The sequence below is a fragment of the Taudactylus pleione genome, unplaced genomic scaffold (genome assembly GCF_031769625.1).
Source record: "Taudactylus pleione unplaced genomic scaffold, aTauple2 ptg000019l, whole genome shotgun sequence".
NCBI lineage: Eukaryota > Metazoa > Chordata > Amphibia > Anura > Myobatrachidae > Taudactylus > Taudactylus pleione.
This window is the reverse complement of record NW_028284421.1, coordinates 28,561,857-28,584,484: the sequence shown is the minus strand read 5'-3', so window position 1 is coordinate 28,584,484 and position 22,628 is coordinate 28,561,857. Positions and strand designations below refer to the sequence as shown.

Genomic DNA, 22,628 nt, shown 5'->3' with positions numbered 1-22,628 from the left:
CGGACCGCCCGAATAAGTCCAGGAATATATACTTTGGACTTAGCATCAGCGTCCTTAGTATGGAGAGGTTCCTGATCGTAAGGATCCAGAATCTCCCCATCATCAGACGTCCCTTCGTCATCCTCATAAGGAGCGGACAGAGACGCCACCGGCCGTTTATGAGGCAGCATCACAGACTCCCCTTGCAATACATCCGACAAGTGCTGTACAGAACTCGTCAGGGAGTTAACCCACGCTGGCTCCTGAGAAACCGGGAGCGGGGAAATAGGGAGACTGTGGGGTACCACCAATTGTTGTGGGAAACCCTGCATGGGTGACGACACCACAGACTGCTGGGACAAACCCATCGGAGTAAACGCGGGCTGCGGAGCTAACTGGCCCACTAAAGCTGTTAGCGCCTGAGCGAAACAAGCCCAGGGCGGCTCCTGTACCGGTGCTGTAACCGTAAGAGGCCGCGCCATGGACAAACAGTGCCGGCAAAGGCCCTCCGCGCTACCCTCCCCCTCCGCTAACGGTACTTTACACGTGGTACACTGTAGCCGGAGGGGAAAATCACTTTCAGACATGATGGCACCACGTATGTGACCCCTCTCACCAATTATATATTAAATAGGCGAGAGACCACCCTGCAGCACCGCACCGCAAGGGCTTAGCAGAAAGAACAGGGACAGTAATAAAGCTGACAGTTTAGAGAAGAAAAGTTACAGGCAGCGCTAGCACAGTCACATACAATGCAAAGAAAATCAATTCCTGCACTAACAGCGCTGATCACTCAACTACACAGACACAGGGCCTGGTAGGACACAGCGCTGCATACACAGACCTGACCACAGCGGAGGAGAGGTATGTGGGGGGACCCAGACCACGATGCTTCCGTCCAGTGCTTCCAGCAGCGTTCACCATGCGTTGGAGAAGATGGCCGCCGAGGAGCAGAGAGGAGGCTGGCCTGGGGGAGGAGCGCTGACACAGGGCCAGTGCAGAGAGGGCTGTGTGCAGCGGGGGAGGCGCCGGCTGTGAGACAGGGAAGGCGCGCTCCCCTGGCATGCATTTAACCCCTGGGACGCCGCAGCGCTACCGCTCTGCTGCGGTCCGCTGTCCCAGGGGGTAGTGGAAGCGCAGGTTGGTCGCCTGGCTCCACGCTGCAGCCAGTCCCCAGGGAGCCCCCTGCCTGGGGACTTAGGACCATGTGATCAGCGGGGACCCACCGCGGGACCCCGCTGCTTACCTCTGTCCCCCTTGAATCCGGCCATGGTCCGGACCATCTGGGGTCACCGCTAGCTGTGACCCCAGACGCCCACCAGCAACCCCGGATCAGTACCGGCGTTCTGGTACCGGCGGGGTGTAGGGAAGACAGCATGGACGTCAGGACTGACTGTCCATGCTGTTCATCCAGATGTGCAGCCACAGCTGCATGAAGAAAAAGCTTCAGGGGCTCTTCTAGCCCCCACTCCAACAGGTGCACCCGACTCCGGCCGGGCACCAAACTAAATTGAGGTGCCTTGGCTCGGGGGCGGGGTATAGGAGGGGGACCCAGTGCATCCTGGGAGGCTGAAAGCTTAACTCTTTGGTGCCCTGCGACTGACGTCACACCTATACCCCAAGGTATCCTGTGGATACCCTATGGACCCTGAAGTAGAAAACGCAATTGTTTTCTCTGTTAAAGCCAGACTCCTACTACAACGCACTGTAGAGAGCACACCATTGCGCTCTACAGCTCTTCACATTTATTGCTATTCAGGTATCAGGAAAACTGTAAAAAAATAAATAAATAAATCCTCAAAGACTTACCTTCTATAACGCCATCTGAGAATGGCATTATACAAGCAAAACCCTTATTACTGCGGAAAAACGCAGGGGCAGTTGGACATTGTCCAATTAGTCCCTGCAGCCAGCTGAAGCTCCGCCTACCCTCTGCCCCTCATTCGGTAATTATATGGCTTTGCAAAAGTGTGTGAGTGTGTATATATATATATATATGTGTGTGTCTGTATACATATATAATCGATCTAATTATCCACACACAAACACAAAACGGCGGCAGCACTCTGGTATATAAAGCACACTGGCTCAACGTTCTGATGCTTTATTGCATTACCTTCAACCAATTTCACGATGAGGTATGGTATAATTACTTTTCCTCACAGTGGTCTTTATTTACATTAGGCACAACTTAAGCTAGAAATCCTTCACCTGGTGTTCTGTGATTAAATCAAAGTGGAAATTTATTAAAAAAACAAAAAACTCTTTGCTAAGCTCACATTGCAAACCCTGATCAATCACCGATTTAAAAACCCTGATGTTTTGGAGTTTGCCTCACTGCCAGATAGTAAAATATAAGTCCAGGTCAGATGGCTTAAGTGACTTGATTCTCTTACTGAGGCTCAGAGTCAAAGCCATGCTCTTAGCATGCAAAAAGTTAATAAAAGATTGTGGATTTCTGGCAGCCAGCTGGACCATGGATAATACCCTGCGTTTCACTTTCCAACCTTTGAATCCGTGCCAACTAAACAGTGAAGCCAGCACCTTGTCTGTCCTTGAGAGAAAAGAAGGGGTTTATGGGGTGATTTTAAAATCGTTAATCTGTAAATCCAACAAAACATTTGTTAATTTTCACATGCTCTCTGTAAACTGTGCAATAAGCTTTCAATGGCCGATTTGTGTTGCATATGTAATGATACCAAGATGTGCAGCGATGCTGAACAGCAGACAGTTACTGTACACCTGACAGCACTCTATTGAGCACCACTATGGGGTGCGAGGTAAAACTTGCGATACGAATGGACACGATGTGGCATTCCAGAAGGCATTGTATTTAAATGAATAGTCCCCATAGAGAAAGCCATGGACACTAGTAAAAGGTCACCATTATAGATATCACCAAATGGGCGATGTGGTTGTCATCTGCTCAGATTTACCAGCAGTCCCTAATAACATCTGAACAATCAGGACTGACAATCTCTTTGGAACCATACACACTGCAATTTTTTAACTGCAGCATGGAAAGGAAACTTCAGACTAAAAACATGAAAAGCCACAACATGACCTAAAGCTGCGAACACGCTGTACAATGATCGGACCGAACAGCTGTTTTTCGTCTGTGGGTCCTATTATTGTGTGTATACAGCACCCTGGGCCAATTATCGCTTTAATCGACTCATCTGATTTGGACTACTACATGACATTTTCCAGTAACGATGAGCTGATATTGTGCACATTTTGTAGTGTGTACACAGATCGGTCCAACATAGTTCCTTTAAAAACACCACTTTAACGATCTTTACGGGAATTTATCATTCAGATAGGAATAAATGAATAGTGTACACTGGACATATGATGTTCTCATTTTGAATCAACTTTTTTTCCCTTTCATATGGCCTGTGGGTTAATACTGCAAATATATTCAGTCTTTTGCACAGAGGAAGAACTACAACCAAGTTGAACATATTTACCTATTCAAGGGCATCATCAAAACATTTATCATCCTACCCTATTTTAGCATTCATCCACACTAGGAGACTGGAAAATTAGTGCGACACTGGGCCTGATTCAGCACGGATCGCAACGCTGCGTTTGTACGCACCCGACCATTGTAAAATTATGTAAATGAATGCGATCGCACTGCCGCAGCAGCACAATATGCAGACACCCAGCACTACAAAAAGCCGACCCGTACACCTTACTTACATCCGCATTAGTTAGCAAGACATCGAAAACAGCGGTAACATCAAGAACCATCGAACCCATACGCACAGTTGTGGCTGACCTGACCCTCACTCAAACTGCTAAGCTTCCTGTACCAAATGAGTACTCAGGCTGCACATGCCGTCACTGTGGCTAATTTATGCACGCCTCTGTAATGGCATTCAAACGCATAGGCACGCCTGTTTCTCTGACCACCCCCCATCACCACCCCCAAATGGTCACTTGCTGTCAATCACTCGGCTATTCCTCTGCGTGCTCACTGCTTGCATATGAAGATTACAAACATCGTCTGGGTGCGTTGCGATCCATGCTGAATCAGGCCCACTGTCAGCTCCATTTCCCATACCCCCCTTATTCCTCTCTGCATCAAACATACCACATTAAGAGATGTGGCTTCCACAGAGAACTGTGCTTCTGCTTCATTCCACTAATATAATTAGATTTCAAAGTCCCTATGCCAATACAAACAACTTTGGGTCTTTCACATCTAATTACACTGCAATCCATCTCTGATGTATGGGGGCCTTTAGTAGCTCTCGAGGACGGCTACCCCTGGTCTGGATCCTAATCTTTTAAGCTCTAGTCCAGTGTGTACACATAAGGCCCCCATTCATCAGCAATCGATTGCTGCAATTATGCAATTTGCAATCGATTGTGTATAAAAATCTGCAGTGTATGGGCTTCACAGATCGCAGATTGCAACCAAAAAGTGATTGGAATTGTTAAATCAGATTGTCCAACATGTTGGATTTCACAGACCGATTGGGGCTGTAAATTGCTAGTGTATGGCCATGATCAGCAGATTTGCAGACCGTTACCAGTAAAATGATGGGCCTTTCAAGATTGTCCGATCTGTGTTTTCTGCAAACGATCTGCAAATCACTGAAAAAGATCTGTAATGTATGGGCGCAGATTGCTCGATTGGGAAATCCTAAGATCGGGCAATAAATCTTCAAATTGTTCAATTGTGGTTTTCAGATTGCTGATGTATGGGGGCCTTTAAGAAGGAAAGTAATTCCAGATTGACTCTTGACAAGGCACACCTGTAAATTCAAAACCATTCCAGGAGACCTCATGAAGCTGATTGAGAGAATGCCAAGAGTGTGCAAAGCTGTCATCCAAGCAAAAGGGGGCTACTCTGAGGAATCTAAAATATAAAACATAGTTTGATTTGTTTAACACTTTTTTGTTTATAACATAATTCCATAGTTTCGATGTCTTCAGAATTAATCTATGTTGAAAATAATTTAAATAAACAAAAACCATTGAATGAGAAGGTATGTCCAAACTTTTGACTGATTTTTATATCTAGATATATATACATATATATACATATATATATATATATATATATATATACATACATACATATACTTTGTTTAGACCGGCACTCCGGAAACCATTTCTATAAATACTTGGGTGCCCTCCCCGGGAAATATGTTATCTCCAAATCCAGCTGAAAACAACGGACGGCACTCCTCGGCTTTCTTATTCAATCACCACCAAATCTGGTTTTAGTTGCCAATGTTTAATACATTTTGCGTCATGTCCCTGATGAAAAATGTATTAAACATTTGAAACGTTGGCAACTAAAACCAGATTTGGTGATGTTTGAATAAGAAAGCCGAGGAGTGCCGCCTGTTGTTTTCAGATAGATAGATAGATAGATATATATATATATATATATAATCTATCTATCTATCTATCTGAAAACAACAGGCGGCACTCCTCGGCTTTCTTATTCAAACATCACCAAATCTGGTTTTAGTTGCCAACGTTTCAAATGTTTAATACATTTTTCATCAGGGACATGACGCAAAATGTATTAAACATTGGCAACTAAAACCAGATTTGGTGGTGATTGAATAAGAAAGCCGAGGAGTGCCGCCTGTTGTTTTCAGATAGATAGATAGATAGATATATATATATATATACACACATACATACACATACATACACACACACAGTCAGGGTCATAATATTGGGACATTGACAGAATTTTCGTATTTTGGCCTCTATTCACCACCACAATGGCTTTGAAATGGAACAAACAAGATGTGCTTTAACTGCAGACTTTCAGATTTAATTTGAGGGTAATTACATCCAAATTAGGTGAACGGTATAGGAATCACAACGGTTTCTATATGTGCCTCCCACTTTTTAAGGGGCCAAAAGTAACGGGACTATCAACTCAAAAGCTATTTCATGGAAAGCTGTGAGCTATTCCCTCGTTATTTCATTATCAATTAAGCAGGTAAAAGGTCTGGAGTTGATTCTAGGTGTGACATTTGCATTTGGAATCAGTTGCTGTCAACTCTCAATATGAGATCCAAAGAGCTGTCACTATCAGTGAAGCAAGCCATCATTAGGCTGAAAAATCAAAACAAACCCATCAGAAAGATAGCAAAAACAGTAGGTGTGGCCAAATCAACTGTTTGGAACATTCTTAAAAAGAAAGAACGCACCGGATAGCTCAGCAACACCAAAAGACCCGGAAGACCACGGAAAACAACTGTGGTGGATGACAGAAGAATTATTTCCCTGGTGAAGAAAAACCCCTTCACAACAGTTGGCCAAATCAAGAACACTCTCCAGGAGGTAGGTGTATATGTGTCAAAGTCAACAATCAAGAGAAGACTTCACAAGAGTGAATATAGGAGGGTTCACCACAAGATGCAAACCATTGGTGGGCCACAAAAACAGGAAGACCAAATGAGAGTTTGCCAAACAACATCTAAAAAAGCCATTACAGTTCTGGAACAACATCCTATGGACAGATGAGACAAAGGTCAACTTGCACCAGAGTGATGGGAAGAGAAGAGTATGGAGAAGGAAAGGAACTGCTCATGATCCAAAACATACCACCTCATCAGTGAAGCATGGTGGTGGTAGTGTCATGGCGTGGGCAGGTATGGCTGCCAATGGAACTGGTTCCCTTGTATTTATTGATGATGTGACTGCTGACAAAAGAAGCAGAATGAATTCTGAAGTGTTTCGGGCAATATTATATGCTCATATTCAGTCAAATGCTTCAGAACTCATTGGACGGCGCTTCACAGTGCAGATGGACAATGACTCGAAGTATACTGCAAAAGCAACCAAAGAGTTTTTAAGGCTAAAAAGTGGAATGTTATGCAATGGCCAAGTCAATCCCCTGACCTGAATCCGATTGAGCATGCATTTCACTTGATGAAGACAAAACTGAAGGGAAAATGCCCCAAGAACAAGCAGAAACTGAAGATATTTGCAGTAGAGGCCTGGCAGAGCATCACCAGGGATGAACCCAGCGTCTGGTGATGTCTATATATAAAAAAAACACATTCAGCTCTGTACTTATCACTGTAAACTATGGTCCACTATTACAAGCCATATAAGACCAACTAAAAAGCCCATCCATGGATAGATGAGAAAGGCACAGCTTTTGAAAGGTTTTTAAAAGATAGTCATAACTGTAAGGCTTCTTAGAAAAAAGCATCTTGGGTCACTGTATTGCCTGATTCAAAGTACATTTTTAAAAATCCCACCACTTAAAACAACATATTAACCCATGCATCATCAGTGGCATTACCCGTCAGATCTGCATGCAGGTCCGACAGGCGATCTAGTCAGCGGAGGCCATGCTCCCGCTGTAGTTTTATCGATGTGTCGACGCACTTGCCGATGACAGTAATCGGCGATACTTTCCCGCAGATCTCGGCTTTTCGCTTCTAATTGAATACGGGCCTTAAGTGGTTCTAGTTGGACTTAACAGCGCTGTGAATTGAATAGCTCCAAGAACTCCTTCCCAGGGCTATTCAGCATCGCACTGAATTGAATCGCCCCCATTGGCGGTGCTAAAAATGCATCTGAAAACAGGTGTACTTACACTTCCATCCAAACCTGCGTAGCCTGCAATTCTGTTTAAATATCTGAACACTGCCTGCATGCAAATGCCCTATTACAGCCCATTTACGCCACTTGAGTCGCAAGTAGGGAAGCCAATGAATTGTGTAGCATCACTTGTACTTGCATACACTAGGCTCTGGAGCATGCTCAGTCCAAAAACACATGAGATGTGCTCAGCAAACTGATGTGCATTCAATGCTGCATCACCCTCAATGTGTAAATACATGTAGCTTCAGCAGCTTATTTTTCACGTTGGAAATCTTCAGTACACCCATGGATTCAGAGGTTTTTTTTTCACTACACATATGCTGAGGAGATGGACATGGGGGGCAATTCAATTGTTCTTTGGGAGCCTGTTTGTCATGGATGGGCAACGGAGTTATTCAATTGTTGCGCCTATCTAGTGTGAGTGCCGCAAATATCGTGCTGGTCACACCCAAATGTTTAAAGAACTGTGTAGCGCGCCCAACAGCCGACTTTTCTCAAATTTCTGCTCGCCAACTCAAAGCGGTGCAAGCAGAAATCTGGGTGCCCATTCGGAGCAACAGTTGAATAGCGCCCCAAATAATTGAATTCCCCCATAATGTCTGTATGCGACAGTCTAGTTGCCACTTAAACCAAATGTGCAAATTGCTGTGAATATTTTGCTGTCTGTCATGTACTTGGCCTCTTCCACCCCTTTGACTCAGAAAACAAATTAGATGCCAAAGGTCTGGCATTTGTCTGAGTTCATGGCAGATTTTAAAGTAAGTTTCTTATTTATACCTGAAAACCATTCCTCTTAACCTCTTCCTTATTCCCCTCATCAGATTTCTATTTAATCTAATCTCAAAACCACAATTATATTTTCATAAAAAGAAAAAAAGTTTAAGAGATGGATAGATCAGAATATTCATAATGCAGGGATTTTACAGGCTTCTAGATTGTTAACATTTCTATATGCAACATTTAAGCTTCACTATAGAGCCATTGTTTTTTGTCTTCTCTGTAAAATACTGTGTACATAACATAATGGTAAGAGACATTTGATTTCAATGTGGGGGTAATATAAAGTCAATAGACTGGCAACTGAGTCTAGAGCAGGGGTGACCAGACTTTTGGACTCTGATCTACTTTTAAAACTAATGGGGGGTATCCACTACAAGATCTGAAAACGACTGCACGATTACAACATTGTAATCGTGCAGTCGTTTGTCAGTCGTGTAATGTGCCTGCACTGAATGAGCAGACGTTCAGTGCAGGGTCATCCATCATCTGGAAACATGCTGAGCCTGACGATATCGTCAGGTTGACCAGCATGTTTGCACGATGATAGATGTCTAAAAGACCAGATTTTCAAACAATTTTCAAACGATGTTCGAACGATTTTATCGTTATCGTTCAACTTTATCGTCTAGTGGATACCCCCCATTAGGGGTCTGTTTACTAAGCAGTGTTAGGAGACAGAGTGAAAAATTATAAGGAAGTGATAAGGTGCCAGACAAATCAGCTCCCACCTGCCATCTCACAGGCTGTTTGAAAAATGACAGTTGGGAGCGGATTGGCTGGCACCTTATCACTTTTCACTCTGTCTCCTAACACTGCTTAGTACATAGACCCCTAAATACCTTTGGTGATCTACAGAGTTCGAAAAAGGGGGCGGTTTATGCAAAAAAGGGGGCGTGACCTCACAGCAAGGGAAGAGTGGTCTGTCTTGCCAAAATCACACATAGTATCCCCAATTCAAATTACTCCACACAGCAGCACAATCTTATTCACATTACACCACATACTAGTGTCCCTTATTCACGATACGACACACAGTAGTACCCCCTTATGCAACGCCCTCTCCAGTAGTGCCTCTTATGCAATGCCCCCAGTAGTTCTGCCCATTATGCAATGGCCCCTGCATTAGAGGCCATTATGCAATGCCCCAGTAGTCCCCCTTATACAGTGCCCCTTATGCAATGTCCCCTGTAGTTGCGCCCATTATGCAATGCCTCCTGTATTAGAGCCCATTATGCTATTCCCCCAGTAGTCTCCCTTATACAGTACCCCCCAGTACTGCCTCTTATACAGTGCCCATTATGCAATGTCCCCAGTAGTAGTGCCCCCTGTAGAGCAGATTATGCAATACTCCCTGTATTAGAGCCGATTATGCAATGCCCCCATTTTAGAGCCCCTTTATGCAATTCACCCAGTAGTGCCCCTTATACAGTGCCCCTTATACAGTGCCCCCAGTAGTAGTGCCCCCTGTATTAGAGCCGATTATGCAATACTCCCTGTATTTGAGATTATGCAATGCCCCCATTTTAGAGCCCCTTTATGCAATTCACCCAGTAGTCCCCCTTATACAGTGCCCCTTATACAATGCCCCCAGTAGTGCCCCTTATACAATGCCCCCAGTAGTAGTGCCCCCTGTAGTTGTGTCAATTATCCAGTTTCCCCTGTAATTGTGCCCCTGTAATTGTCCCGTTTTAGGGCCCCTTATGCAGTGCCCCTTATGCAGAGCCCCCTCCAATATTTACCTGTCTTCACGCTGGTCAGTGCTCCAGCTTCACTCCGGCGTAGATGCTGCCTGTGCCTGCTGCTGACTGGATCCAGCAGGCTGCTCACATGTTGGGTTACGCAGGTGATGTCATGACGTCACCCGCGCATTGCATCACTGGGAACGCTGGCCTCTGCAGCGATCAGAGGCTTCTTTAGTCTCTGATCGCTTCAGAGACCAGCGTTCACAGTTTCTGCAGCAAGTTGGTTGCGACCTACCAGCGGGAGCTCCGCGAGCTACTGGTAGATCGAGATCGACCTTTTGGTCGGCCCTGGTCTAGAGGTATAGTATTTCTTGGTCTGTCTTTTAATAATGTTTAGGGCAGGTTCAGAAAATTCAAAGGCACAGGCAAAAGGGAGACAATTTCTTAGTTCATAGGGCGGAATTCAATTGTTTTAGCTAGCCCGATCTCCCGTCTAAAGTGATGGGAGTATGCGGGGCGCTATTCAATGAATGAATGCAGATTGTCGTGCTGATTGCGCCCATAGAGGTCAGGTTTAGCTGCATAGAACGGCTACTCCTGACCAAAGTACTGGGCACGATCGCGAAAAGTGCCGTTTGGGCGCCCATTTCAGCAAAAATGGTGCACCGACAGCTGATCGCGCCTGACAGGAGCAACAATTGAATAGCTCCGCTGGGCACGAAGGGGGCTGGAAACAATTGAATTCTGCCCATATATGGATAGCAAAACAAGGTTTTATTATTTCATATGCACAATTAGGTTAAGAATATCAGGTAATTCTTCATTTGTCTATTTTCTTCCTTCCCCACACAAATATTATCCTTCGCCTAACCATATTTGTGGGAGTTCCACACATTTAAGTGATTTCATATCCACTGATAAAGGTAGCGGTAACATTTGATTAAGGGCCCAATTTAGAGGTCAGTTGCAGCAGAAACTAGGTTCAAAGACCCACTGCCAACTGATACTTTTGATGTCTAAAGGCCAACTGGCATCACATACTCCATATCGGGCCACAAAGGGCAAGAATTATCTGATCCAAATAATATTAATAACAAAAACACTACTAAAAAAAAATCAAAAAGCCGCAGGACTTACCGCGGGCTACTAACTACCAGGTTAAGAGCCTGTAGCTATTCAACTACTGTTCATGGTAAACCCAGAGGGTGCACTTAATGCAGATTTCTGTTTACACTTCAGGGGGCTGTGAATAGAAATCTGCACAAAGTGCACCCTCTGGGCTTAATGTGCGCGGTAATTGCATTACTCCGAGTACTTAACCCGGAATCCATGCACATAAGGCATGGGTATTACCACAGAGTATAATTAAATAGCCCTGGGCACTTAACTTGAGAGCTAAAAGCCCCCCAAATAAGTCCCACAGCTAATTGTATTTCCCATGGTCTGGAAGCTATATGTGTGGACTTACCAGTTGCTTCCTACTACTACCCCAATAATTATAAATTGTATGCAAACATTTTAATGTATTAAAGTTATGTTTATGTCAGTTATTTTACTGTAATTTTATTTATGGTTTTTAAATGTTTTCCTGCTTTGTAGACGTACAGAAGCCATATTCTGCATTTTCAGATGCAGAGGCGTTCTCGACGGCCATTCTGGGTAAGCTTAGATATACTCGTATGGCCCGATGGATGCGTCTGTGGTGGGTTTTAGGAATAATATGGGGCAATTCAACTGTTTGTGTGTATTGTAAAGGCCCCAATACACGGTGCGATATGCAATCCGATGGCCAAAATATCGGGCGGTCCCCACACACGGTGCGATCAGGTGGCCGATCGCCCGATATGCCGGCACTCCCCTCCCCCACCCGCATAACACAGCATGGGATCGTACATCGCATCCCCAGATCAAGTGAACACGCATTAAGATCTGGAGGTGCGATGTACGACCCCACGGGAGCACGCACTGACTGATATCATGCCCGTACACGGTACGATATAGCAGTGATATACCAATCCGTCGGATCGGCTATATCGCACTGTGGCCTTAACTTCTGTCTAAAGAGTCAGGGAGCTATTAATTTTTATTTGTGCTACCAATTGAATTGCCATCTTAGCACGAGAAAGGCACCGTCGTGGGTGTTAAGTGCAGCCTTGAGGCTGGTCACACAAAACAATTGAATAGCTCCCTGGGCTCTTTAGATGGGAGTTACAATACACACAATTATTGAATCACACCCATAGTATTGTTTATTTTAAATATTAAAAATTGCTAAATAGAAGTGGAAGGGGGCAGATTTCATTGGCATGCCAACTTTACTTTTCATATGACCAACACAGTACTGCATAAATTGAAAGAAAGCAGCCATTAGTATGTGTTGTAAGTGTGGTTTTATTTAATGCTCCAATAATCTGAACTATACAAAATGCCAGCGCCGGACCTAGAGTGAACACTTGATAGCTGGGGCTGCCTCCTTTATGAGCGGTATAAGGAACTGCTCCCCCATTTGCTGCTAGAAGAGACTTCAATCTTCTGTGAAGGTTTTTCACTAGATTTTGGAACACGGCTGCCGGGATTCGCAACCAGCCACAACAGCTTTAGTGAGGCCAGGCACTGAAGCTTAGCTTAAAGACTTCCAAATCATCCTGTAGCTGTTCATGGGTTGAAGACAAGGCTCTGCTGTCCAACATCAAGCTCCTTAAAACATTTTTTGATGGATCTCACAGTTTGATGCTGAAACAGGAAAGGGACTCCCCTCAAACTGTTGACACCAAGTTCAAGAAAACAATTCTCTAGAGTGTCAATGTATTCCTTTACTGGAACTAAGGGGCCCTATCCAAACCATGAAAAACAGTCCAAGACCATTATTCATTCTCCTTCAAACTTTTATGATACGATTTTAAGCAGGAAACATTTTCTTAGCATCCACCAAACCCATATTAGTCAGTCAGAATGTCAGGTGGTGAAGTGTGATTTATCACTAAAGAGATCGCATTTCCACTGGTCCAGAGGGCCTGATTCAGACCAGCTCACGAGCGCTGAGTGCTCGCAAGTGGGTCGATGTTGCCCAAGTGCGCATGCGCACGAGGGAGTCGGCTCCGTCGTGCGCGAGACCCGAATAACTACGGCCAAGCCGTCGTTATGTGTCTCGCAGGAAAGGGGGCGTGCTGTCGATGTTGATTGACAGCACGCCCCCTTTGGTGGGCGTGCCGAGGGCATGGCTGCCCAGACGGAGGCGTTCCCATGGGAACACCTACAGTCTGGAGCCGGCCCCACTGACATCACTAGTGATGTCAGTGGGAGTGCTTTTGGCTCTGATAGACCATCATTTTGGCCGCTTGCTATAGATGTGGGTGGTCACCCACAGCTATGCGAGCGGCCAGGAGGCAGCTCCAAAAAGGAGCAGGGACGGCCCTGATTCAGAGCGAGCGCTCTGTCAGAGCTTCCGGCTCTGAATCAGGGCCAGAGTCCAATGGCGGTGAACTTATACAACTGAAGCTCATATTTGCATAGCACACGGTGATCTCAGGAAACCCAATCTGTGAAGCTTCCAATGAACAGTTCTTGTGTTGGCATTGCCTCCAGAGGCAATTTGGAATTCAGTACTGCAATAGAGTACAGACGATTTTTATAATGTCATGTACAGGTGGAACCAAGCATGCTCTTACAAAATCTGTACCTTCTGCTCCTCTGCCATCAGGCTGACTCGTAGTATCCTCCTCTGACAGGCCAATGTCGAACTCACTTTTATAGTGGCAGGTAGGAGGGATGCTCATGATCTTTTATACCTGTGGACATGTGACTGCTGATGTCAGGTCTGACACCAATTGGCCACACTTATTTGGTCTCTCTCTGACACCAAGTATTAGGTTTTGACACCTAGGGGTAAATTTACTAAAGTGAGTTTTTAGAAGTGAGTTTTATAAGAGATGTTGCCCATAGCAGTTCTCGCTATTCTGTGTGGCAGCCTATCAAGCTAGGAACCTGGAAAGGGGATCACAGCCTGTGTACCGAGGGGCATCAAAGTGCAAACTCCATGGTGAAAATCACCAAAAATTAAAACTAGGGGCCTGATTCAGAGCTGAACGCTCTGACCAGAGTGCTCGCTCTGAATCAGGGCCCTCCTCCATGGAAATGGAGCGGCCTCCTGGACGCTCGTATAGCTGTGGGTGACCACCCACAGCTATAGCGAGCGTCCATCGGGCTTGCGACGGAGACCCTGCGATAGGGTCTCGCTGCCGCAAGCCCTGGAGTGATTTTGGCTCTATCAGAGCCAAAATCACTCCCACTGACATCACTAGTGATGTCAGTGGGGCCGGCTTCAGACGGTAGGCGTTCCCATGGGAACGCCTCCGTCTGGCAGGCACGCCCCCGGCACGCCCACCAAAGGGGGCGTGCTGTCAATCAACATCGACAGCACGCCCCCTTTGGTGTGAGACCCGGTGCGATGGAAAGCTTGTCGCTCCCTGGGTCTCGCGCATGACGTAGCTCCCTCCGTCGTGCGCATGCGCAGTGGGGAACATCGACCCGCTTGCGAGCGTACTGCCGCTCGCGAGCGGGTCTGAATGACCCCCTAAATTCTACACAAAAAAAGAAAATCAGGACATATGCACTACACCAACTGGTAGCCCCGTTCTGTGACCTACTGCTTTTCTGCTAAGATGTTCACTGGCAAATCTGCATTTGATTCTTGCCATACCCATCCTGTCCTGCTGTGCTCCTAGGTGTAAGAAACCTATTCCTGTCTTACCCTCCCATCCTGCAGAGGGTTCAGTACTAAGGCACTCCAACTTATCCTTTTGTTGCAGTCTTCACATCAGCAGTTCCCAGCTGCCAGTATTTCCTCACCTCTTCTGCTGGTTAATCTCACTGGGGGGGGAATGAAATTCAGTGCGCTGTTGATAGCGGAAGGAGGGAGCTCCTGCCGCTATTCAATTTAGCGCACTGTTTAGTCCCACAGAAGTCAGAGAATGCTGGTTTTTGCGACTTAACCTGGGTGTCTGATTTCTCATCGCATCCTCTGGAGGGTGCGAGAAGAAATCGTTTAGACTCCCTAATAGCAGCCATCAACAACGCTCTGAATTGAATTCACCTAGCGTTCGTGCACAAGGGTGTTAAGGCGCGGTAACCGGCATTCTCTGACTAAAATGCCTGGCACGCGGCTGTTACCGTTGCGCTGTGTAGAAAAATAGTCACGCACCTGGAACTTTGGATTTCTCTTCGAATCACCAGGAGGGTGCGAGAAGATATCCTTAGCGCGCCCAAACAGCGCGGTGTATTGAATAGCTTCGGGAGTCCGTCCAGTCGCTATTCAATAGCACGTTGAATTGAATTCCCCCCTAAGTGATCTCTTCATGAAAAGCACGGAGTTAATGAAATTAGAGATGGAATATTGTATAAAGTATAGCAGATAAAAAGGTGCGAAGAGTAAAGGTGGGTACACACTATAGCGATATATCGGCAGATCGAGTGATCTGCAGTTATATCTGCAAATTATGGTCATTCATATACACTGAACGACCATCATCTGCATGCTGCAGCAGGTCGGGCCGGCCTGGGGGCAGGTACGGGGCTTGCCCCCTGCGCAGCTGCCGCTGTGTGTGTACGGGATGATCGCCCATGCACACTTACCAATGGACAGATATGTCTGCAGATTTATCTGTTCATCAGCTCTGCAGCACTGCCAATGCGATGTCTGAACAACGTCCTTCACAGACATTGTCTGTACACACTAGCCGACTGGGACACGATATATTGGTCGATCAATTGAGAAGCCAGTGTGTACCCAGCATTACCGTTAATATGAAAGGTTGGGCCTGATTGAAATAAAGTGAACTTTATACCATAAGACAATTGTCAGAAATACTAAGGGTTTGCTCCAATAATTATTTTGCATACTATATACACAAACACAATAATTGACCTATGGAAAACAGGCCAATGTAAACATGAATAGTTTGTAGATTACAAGAGAGAGAAAGAACACAAAGGCTAGTCACACACACACACACACACACATTTTGTCTGTCCAAAGAAGAAAAACAACTTTTTTTTCCCAGATGAATGGACGGATGACTTCTGATATCTGTGTTTGTGAAAGCATGCATAAAGTTATGTGAGGCACTAAGACTAAGTACTGGATATGACACGTCACAACAGCCGCCCTAGTCAATGGTTATCACGGTTGTAACACGGCAACCATGATGTGTTCATGTCGTGTGAAAGCGCTAATGTATTAGTCACTTCCACTGAAATTAAACAATGGAATAAAAAAAATAAAAAAATCGGTGTGTGAGAAATAGCCCTAACTTTTTGTATGAACTGTCCAGCCTTAGTTCTTTATGAATGCTCATGTGTACAATGAGTTCTTACTTCATACAGATCAATCACCTCCCTTCTTCACGAGTTGCTTCCAATTTGTCCTTACAGAATGCAGGAAGTAACAAATGAGCGAAAGTTAAAAAATTTATGAAAAAATAAAAAAGGCTGCTGGCCTCCAAGAAGCACATTCTTAAGCATTAGTATTCAGTGACTAATTCAAAATCTGATCCACATGTGCCCTTTGTTTTCCTGAGAGAAGATAGGTAAAACATGCTTTGTCAGGTGCAGAGAATACTGATCTATAGCAATACTTCCTAAAGACCCCCATACATCTGCGAAGGATCGCTGCGATGTAGCGATCCTGCAACCCGGCATTGCAGGATCGCTGAAATCCAACATGTTGGATTTTACAGATATGCCGATCACGATCAAAATATGATCGCGATTGGCAGATCGGTGAAATTGAACATGCAGAATTTCATCGATTCTGCGATGAAACATCGATGGCCGCCGGTCGGCATCTCCGACCGGCGTTTCAGACAAGAGCGCAGGATCGCGCAATCCGCCAGCAGATGTATGGGGGCCTTAATATGACCTATTCAGTCTGGAGTTACATTGATTGCCTTTCATATCCATAGTTATAACCATTTCATACATACATGAAAATCCCCGTTTTTTTCACGTGCATCGACCCTGGGATATTGGTACAGGATCAGGCTAAGACCAGGGAATTTCCCGAATCTTAAGTCTGAGAGGGGTATTAGAATGCTCTCTCGATGTTTGAATGAGTTTCCTCCCACAGTCCAATGAATATACTGAGAGATTGATTGCTTTCTGAGAAAATTAACCTTAGTGTATGCTTGTGTGGTATAGCATTTAGACTATAAGCTCCACTTGGTCAGTAGACTGATTTTATTAACGGTAAAGTGCTGTTAATATGTTGCCTGTATATAAAGTATAAAAATAAAATTTAACAACCCATCTTCTATGCCAATATTACATGTAGGTGCAAAACCTGGAATGAACTGCTGCAGCCAGACTCATGCTTCCATTGTATAGGACAAAGAAAAGCTAATTGGTACCCCATTGCCGAGGCTCAGTGCAGATGTTACACCTAAATAGAATAAATGAACCTCGTTTTTGTGACTAATTAATAAATCAGAATTTGTAAACTAATATGGAATGCCTCTGGCATTTACCTTATAAACACATTTTCATTTTGCCTCAAGCCACAATCAGGAACATCCCTCCCAGGGATCCCTTGGATCTTAAATCACAGCAATCACTGTGACCTTGGCAGGAAAGACCTTGGAGCTGAAGCAGCAGTGATGCTCTCATGAGAAGGAACAATAAGCCACTCTGACATCTCAAATTATTCATTAGATATTAAAAAGCATAGAAACGTTGTGGTTAATATGCAAATTTGCAGACTTTAAATGAAAGAGTTACCATCACCCTCCATTAACAAATGGAGATACTAAGAGAATATTTGAATACTGCATGAAATGGAAAGGCTGTCTCGTGAAATGTATGTATTCTAGGTCAAATACTGCTCTTATTCCATTAAGACACTTGATAAACGCATCCATTACAGATAATGGGAAGTAAAAACAAATGGGTGTGATAATATCAATGTGACCATTCATTAAATAATGTAAAAGAGGAATTGCTGTGTCTAATGTTTATCCAGTGCCGTATGCCATCTTCATTGTACTTGTGGGAATGAGTGAAATCCACATAACCGATATCGGGCTAGATTGTAAAGGTATGGACGATAAGAAGTATTATGAAACTAACATGTCACCCTTTGCAAGCTCTCTCCAATTCGCTAAATCTCACCGTCTCTGAGGAAAGGAGTGCAATTTTGATAGGAATGTTAATTGTGACAAATATAGCTCTGTAATTGTAATTTAAAAATGACTCACCAATTTAATTCCCATATAATCATGGCTATAAATTCTCTATTTTAGGCACTAACTGAAAACATTTACACTATGACCCAGATTGAACAAATCTAACCCTAGTGTATTGGACTACTCTTGTTGCAATTAATGGCTCTGATCTAAAAACTCATCAAGACATACATACAGTATAACAGTCAGGTTTATAATGTTGCCATTTAGATCAACTATTCATTACAGGAGTAGACCCTGTCAACCTTGAATCCACTATTTGCATTTTAGGAAGAGTCAAATTAGTTTTCACACATTTCTATACAAAAACAAATTCCTCAGCAGTTTCTGTATGAAACTGTAATTTTAGACAGGAATACAATATTAGGGGGCGATTCAATACAGTGCAATGTTGAATGTCATCGGGAAGGAGTTCCTGGAGCTATTCAATTGTGCCCCACCACATCCTGCACTTAAGTCGGGAGATGCAAGTTATGGCACCTAAACAATAGATGTTCAGGTCACGATCCGATATTGTGTCCGATTTCTCCCCCTGCAGTTATGGGCATGATTTGGTGTAAAAACTATCCAAATTGACCCACGATCTATCGTGCATCCTATTCCGGTGCATTGTGATAAGATTTTCAGATCTTGCCTGCAGCAGGCAAGATCTGAAGATGAGATGTACGACCAGCGGGTATGCGCATTGGTATCGTAATCATGAGTAGAGACTCACGATTAGGACATATTTTACACGATCTGTCGTCCAGATGCGTCGGAATCGGGCTGATCGTGTAAAATATTGCCTAGTGTGTGGGCACCTTTAAGCCGGGTGTTTAGTCGTGGAAACTTGCATTCTCCAACTTAAATGCCGGCTGTGATGTGGTTACCACACTCACCAAGCCTAAAACCTCAGGAGGGCGCAAGCAGAAATCCTCTATTCATGGTTTATAGCGCAGACAATTGAATAACTCCGGGAATTCATTACCAGCAATATTCAACATCGCAGTGAATTGAATCGCCCCCTTAAAGCGCACATCCACTACCCGATTAAACAGAGCGATTGAACGATAACGACATCGCCATCGTTCCATCATTTGTTAATCGGGCACAAATCGGGCAGCTTAATGTCAAAAACGACCAGCGATGCGCGCTCCCGATGGTAATTTTTCACATCTATCATCGCCCGAACATGCTGGTCAATCTGCCGATAACAACAGATTGGCCATGTTCGGGGATGAGGGAGGGTGCCTACACTGAACGACTGATCGCTTAGTGTAGGTACAGCACAGATTGTGAAACAACTGCACGATTACAATGTTGTAATCGTGCAGTCGTTTCACAGTCTGCTAGTGGACGTGCCCTTTTAGTGTCTGAAGGGAGAAACAATTTGGAAGTGAGTAGATATATACTATTATGATGTCGACACCCTATGAGCAAGTGTTAAATAACTCAGTGTACGGGAATAAAATAAACTCAACTGCAGATAAGCACTGTCCTGGACTTTTTGGGCTCTAAGGACTCCTTCCAGAACCACTGTCAGTCTTCAGGGTATATTTACTGAAAAGCATTTTTTTTCAAAGCAATCGATTCTTGGCAGCTTTATTGGCTGGAAAAAAGGGGAAATAGTAATACAAGCACAATCAGGCTTGATTCACATCCATTACCAATTGCCCTTTTAAATTCAGCCCTCCAAGCTGAGGCTTTGAAAAAATAAAAAAAAGATCTTTAGTAGATACACACAAGTGTCTCACACAGGGTTCTAGATGGGAAAAAAAAAGTGTCCTATTTACCTATTAGTTGAAAAAAGGCTTAATAAATAATTCCTGACTCGCATCAGGTTTGTAAACACATTAATATTTTATACTGATTGCTTTTGATCTTCAAGATACACGAGGAAAGTACATTTTACCATGCTGAAAACTAAATACCTCATGCTCAGAAAAACCCTTAACTTGCCAGAAGGGATTGTATGTACCCTGTAGATCAAGGAAGAGAAGAAAAAAATAAAAGATTTGCATAAGTCTCCACATTAGGCAGTTCCTTCACTCTTGGCTATGTATTGTTAATGGCCAGATAACATGCCATGCTAACATATGGAGACTACGCAACAGTTAACCCTCACAAGCTCCTAGTGTTTCATTACACTGGTGCATGTAATATAAATCAATATACACACCCCTGGTAATTGAATCCTTGGCAGATACCAGTGCATGTGGAAAAAAAAAAATAATCTATGAATGTTCTGTAGAAACACACACACACACACACACACACACACACACACACACACACACACACACACACACACACCTCCTTCATAATGGATGCATTGGCAAATATTATGTAAGAAAAATATCAGTGTTCAGTAGACTTTGGCAAATTTATAATAAGCACACGTAACAGATTGCAATGGTGACAGAATACAGAAAGGCTAGTTTGCACAGTTAGACACAGACGGCTTAATCAATTTAATTGTAAAAGAACAGGAGCGAGCAAAAAGGCCACAAAACAATTGTCATACATGGATGTTAACAAGACATAGCCACTGGTGACTCGCTGAGGTGGAACTTGAAGTCACAATTGGCTAAACTAGATAGACAAGTTGCAAATAATAAATGTACAAGCACAGCATGAATCGCTGTGTACACACTTTGAAGATAAGTGTCCCAACAATACACATGACAATTGACTGCAGATATTGCTAAACATATATTGCTCTGCAATTAACACATACTGCAAAACTGAACCTGCTAATCTTTAGGCTGCATACACACGTAAAGATTTTCTGTCCAACCATCCAACTAGTTGATTGGTTGGAATGAAAATCTGGTAAGGTATGGGAGTAATTGATGATCAGTAATTTGCTCCTAAATGCCAGAAAACAGATGAAAATGGTCATCAGACAAGTCTGTTAAATGTTTGATCTAAACAATTTGTTCAAACAACAGTTTCTGTCCATTTTCTGGCGTTTGGGAGCAAATTGCTGATTGTCATTTGTTTTCATACCTTACCAGATTTTCATTCCAACCAATCAACTAGTTGGATGGTTGGACAGAAAATCTTTAGGTGTGTACCCAGCTTAAGACAGAAAATAGTTTTGCTCTGTACATATGAATACTATAGTCTCTTGAAATCTGTGATAGCATTGCCTATGGTAAAGTACGAGGTTAAATATTAGTGGTTAATGTTTTCATGGCAGCACTTTGAAAGAGATGTGATAAATATGTTCTTGCCACAGTACCACATCCCTTGTGCACCCAAAAAGGGTAACCATGTCAGTCTACATGGCGGATCGGTCACCCATCATTGCCCCCTGCAAGTACATACACATCATGTGTATAGACTCCTGCACTCACCCTTCCTCCATTACTACACCTGCTCATTCCTATATGGACATATATAGAAGCGATCTAAGAGCTCCTACATAAACGCTCTGCGCTGCGACATGACTGCCTCGTAGCTCCAACCTCACCTTCCGCTCCCCCCGCCTCAGCGCCGCACACCATACACACACCCAGCTTACCGTTCTGAGCGCCGGTGGCAGGTCCCGGGAGGAGGCCGCAGGAGACTAGCATCAGCCCTAGCAGGAGGGCTGCAGGCAGGGGACGGAGGTCGCAGCGGTCCATGTGCGCACTGAGAGGGGAGACACAGCCAGGGGCTCAGTGTCCAATCTCTCGGGCCTGGAATCCGGTATCCGCCGCTACCCCTCGGTCTACTCCCGCAGCAAGCAGGCAGCCACTGAATCTCGCGAGAGTCGCCTGTGTCGTGTATGGGCAGCTGAGGGCGGAGCCCGGTGCATCAATCCGCCGGAAGAAAGCGGCACCGCCTCATAGCCAACCTCGCTTTTCGCTGCTGGTGGTGAAAGGTGATAGGGATGGCGACTGGCGCTATCGATGGTCGATGGTCGATGGCCATCTTTAGGTAGTGCTGGGTGTGTGGGGGAACTCGGTGCTGATTGCATGGAAGAGATAGTGATGGTTTTGTCTTCCTCTGGTTGTACATCAGCAACCTCCACACTGCTCAGTGTGTGTCCCCAGTAATAGCCCCCCCTATTCAGTGCCCCCACTCCAGTAGTAGTCCCCCCTATGCAGTACACCTCCCCCCTCCCCCTCTCCAGCAGTGGCAGACAAGGACACACACACACACACAAAAAAAACCTCACCATCCCTAGTAACGCCATTGCTGTGAGACGTGTTCAGGTTAGAAGAGTGTGGTGCACACCCTGCACACGTTTCAATTACTTAACCTGAGACTGTAGATACCAATATACTGGTCATTTATTTGGAAATGTGGCATTGTCTTTCAAGGGATGAGATGTCCATGGATATTTGCACACAAGCTGTCTAAAGCTGGCTACTCACTATAACATCCATCT

General features: G+C 44.5%; 1 protein-coding gene across 2 annotated transcripts in view; it reads right to left on the bottom strand.

Moving 5' to 3' along the window:
* NPTN (neuroplastin) overlaps positions 1 to 22,138 on the bottom strand; it is a 90,042-nt gene extending 67,904 nt beyond the window's left edge. Inside the window, exon 1 of one of the 2 annotated variants that reach the window (XR_015869735.1) lies at positions 21,777 to 22,138. Coding sequence is in view for 1 of the 2 variants with exons in the window: in XM_088446219.1 (XP_088302345.1) it covers positions 21,777 to 21,879 (103 nt within the window). In the remaining variant the exon portion in view is untranslated. The remainder of the gene's footprint in view (positions 1 to 21,776) is intronic. The other variant, XM_088446219.1, reaches the window with a different exon arrangement.
* Positions 22,139 to 22,628: the final 490 nt, after the last annotated feature.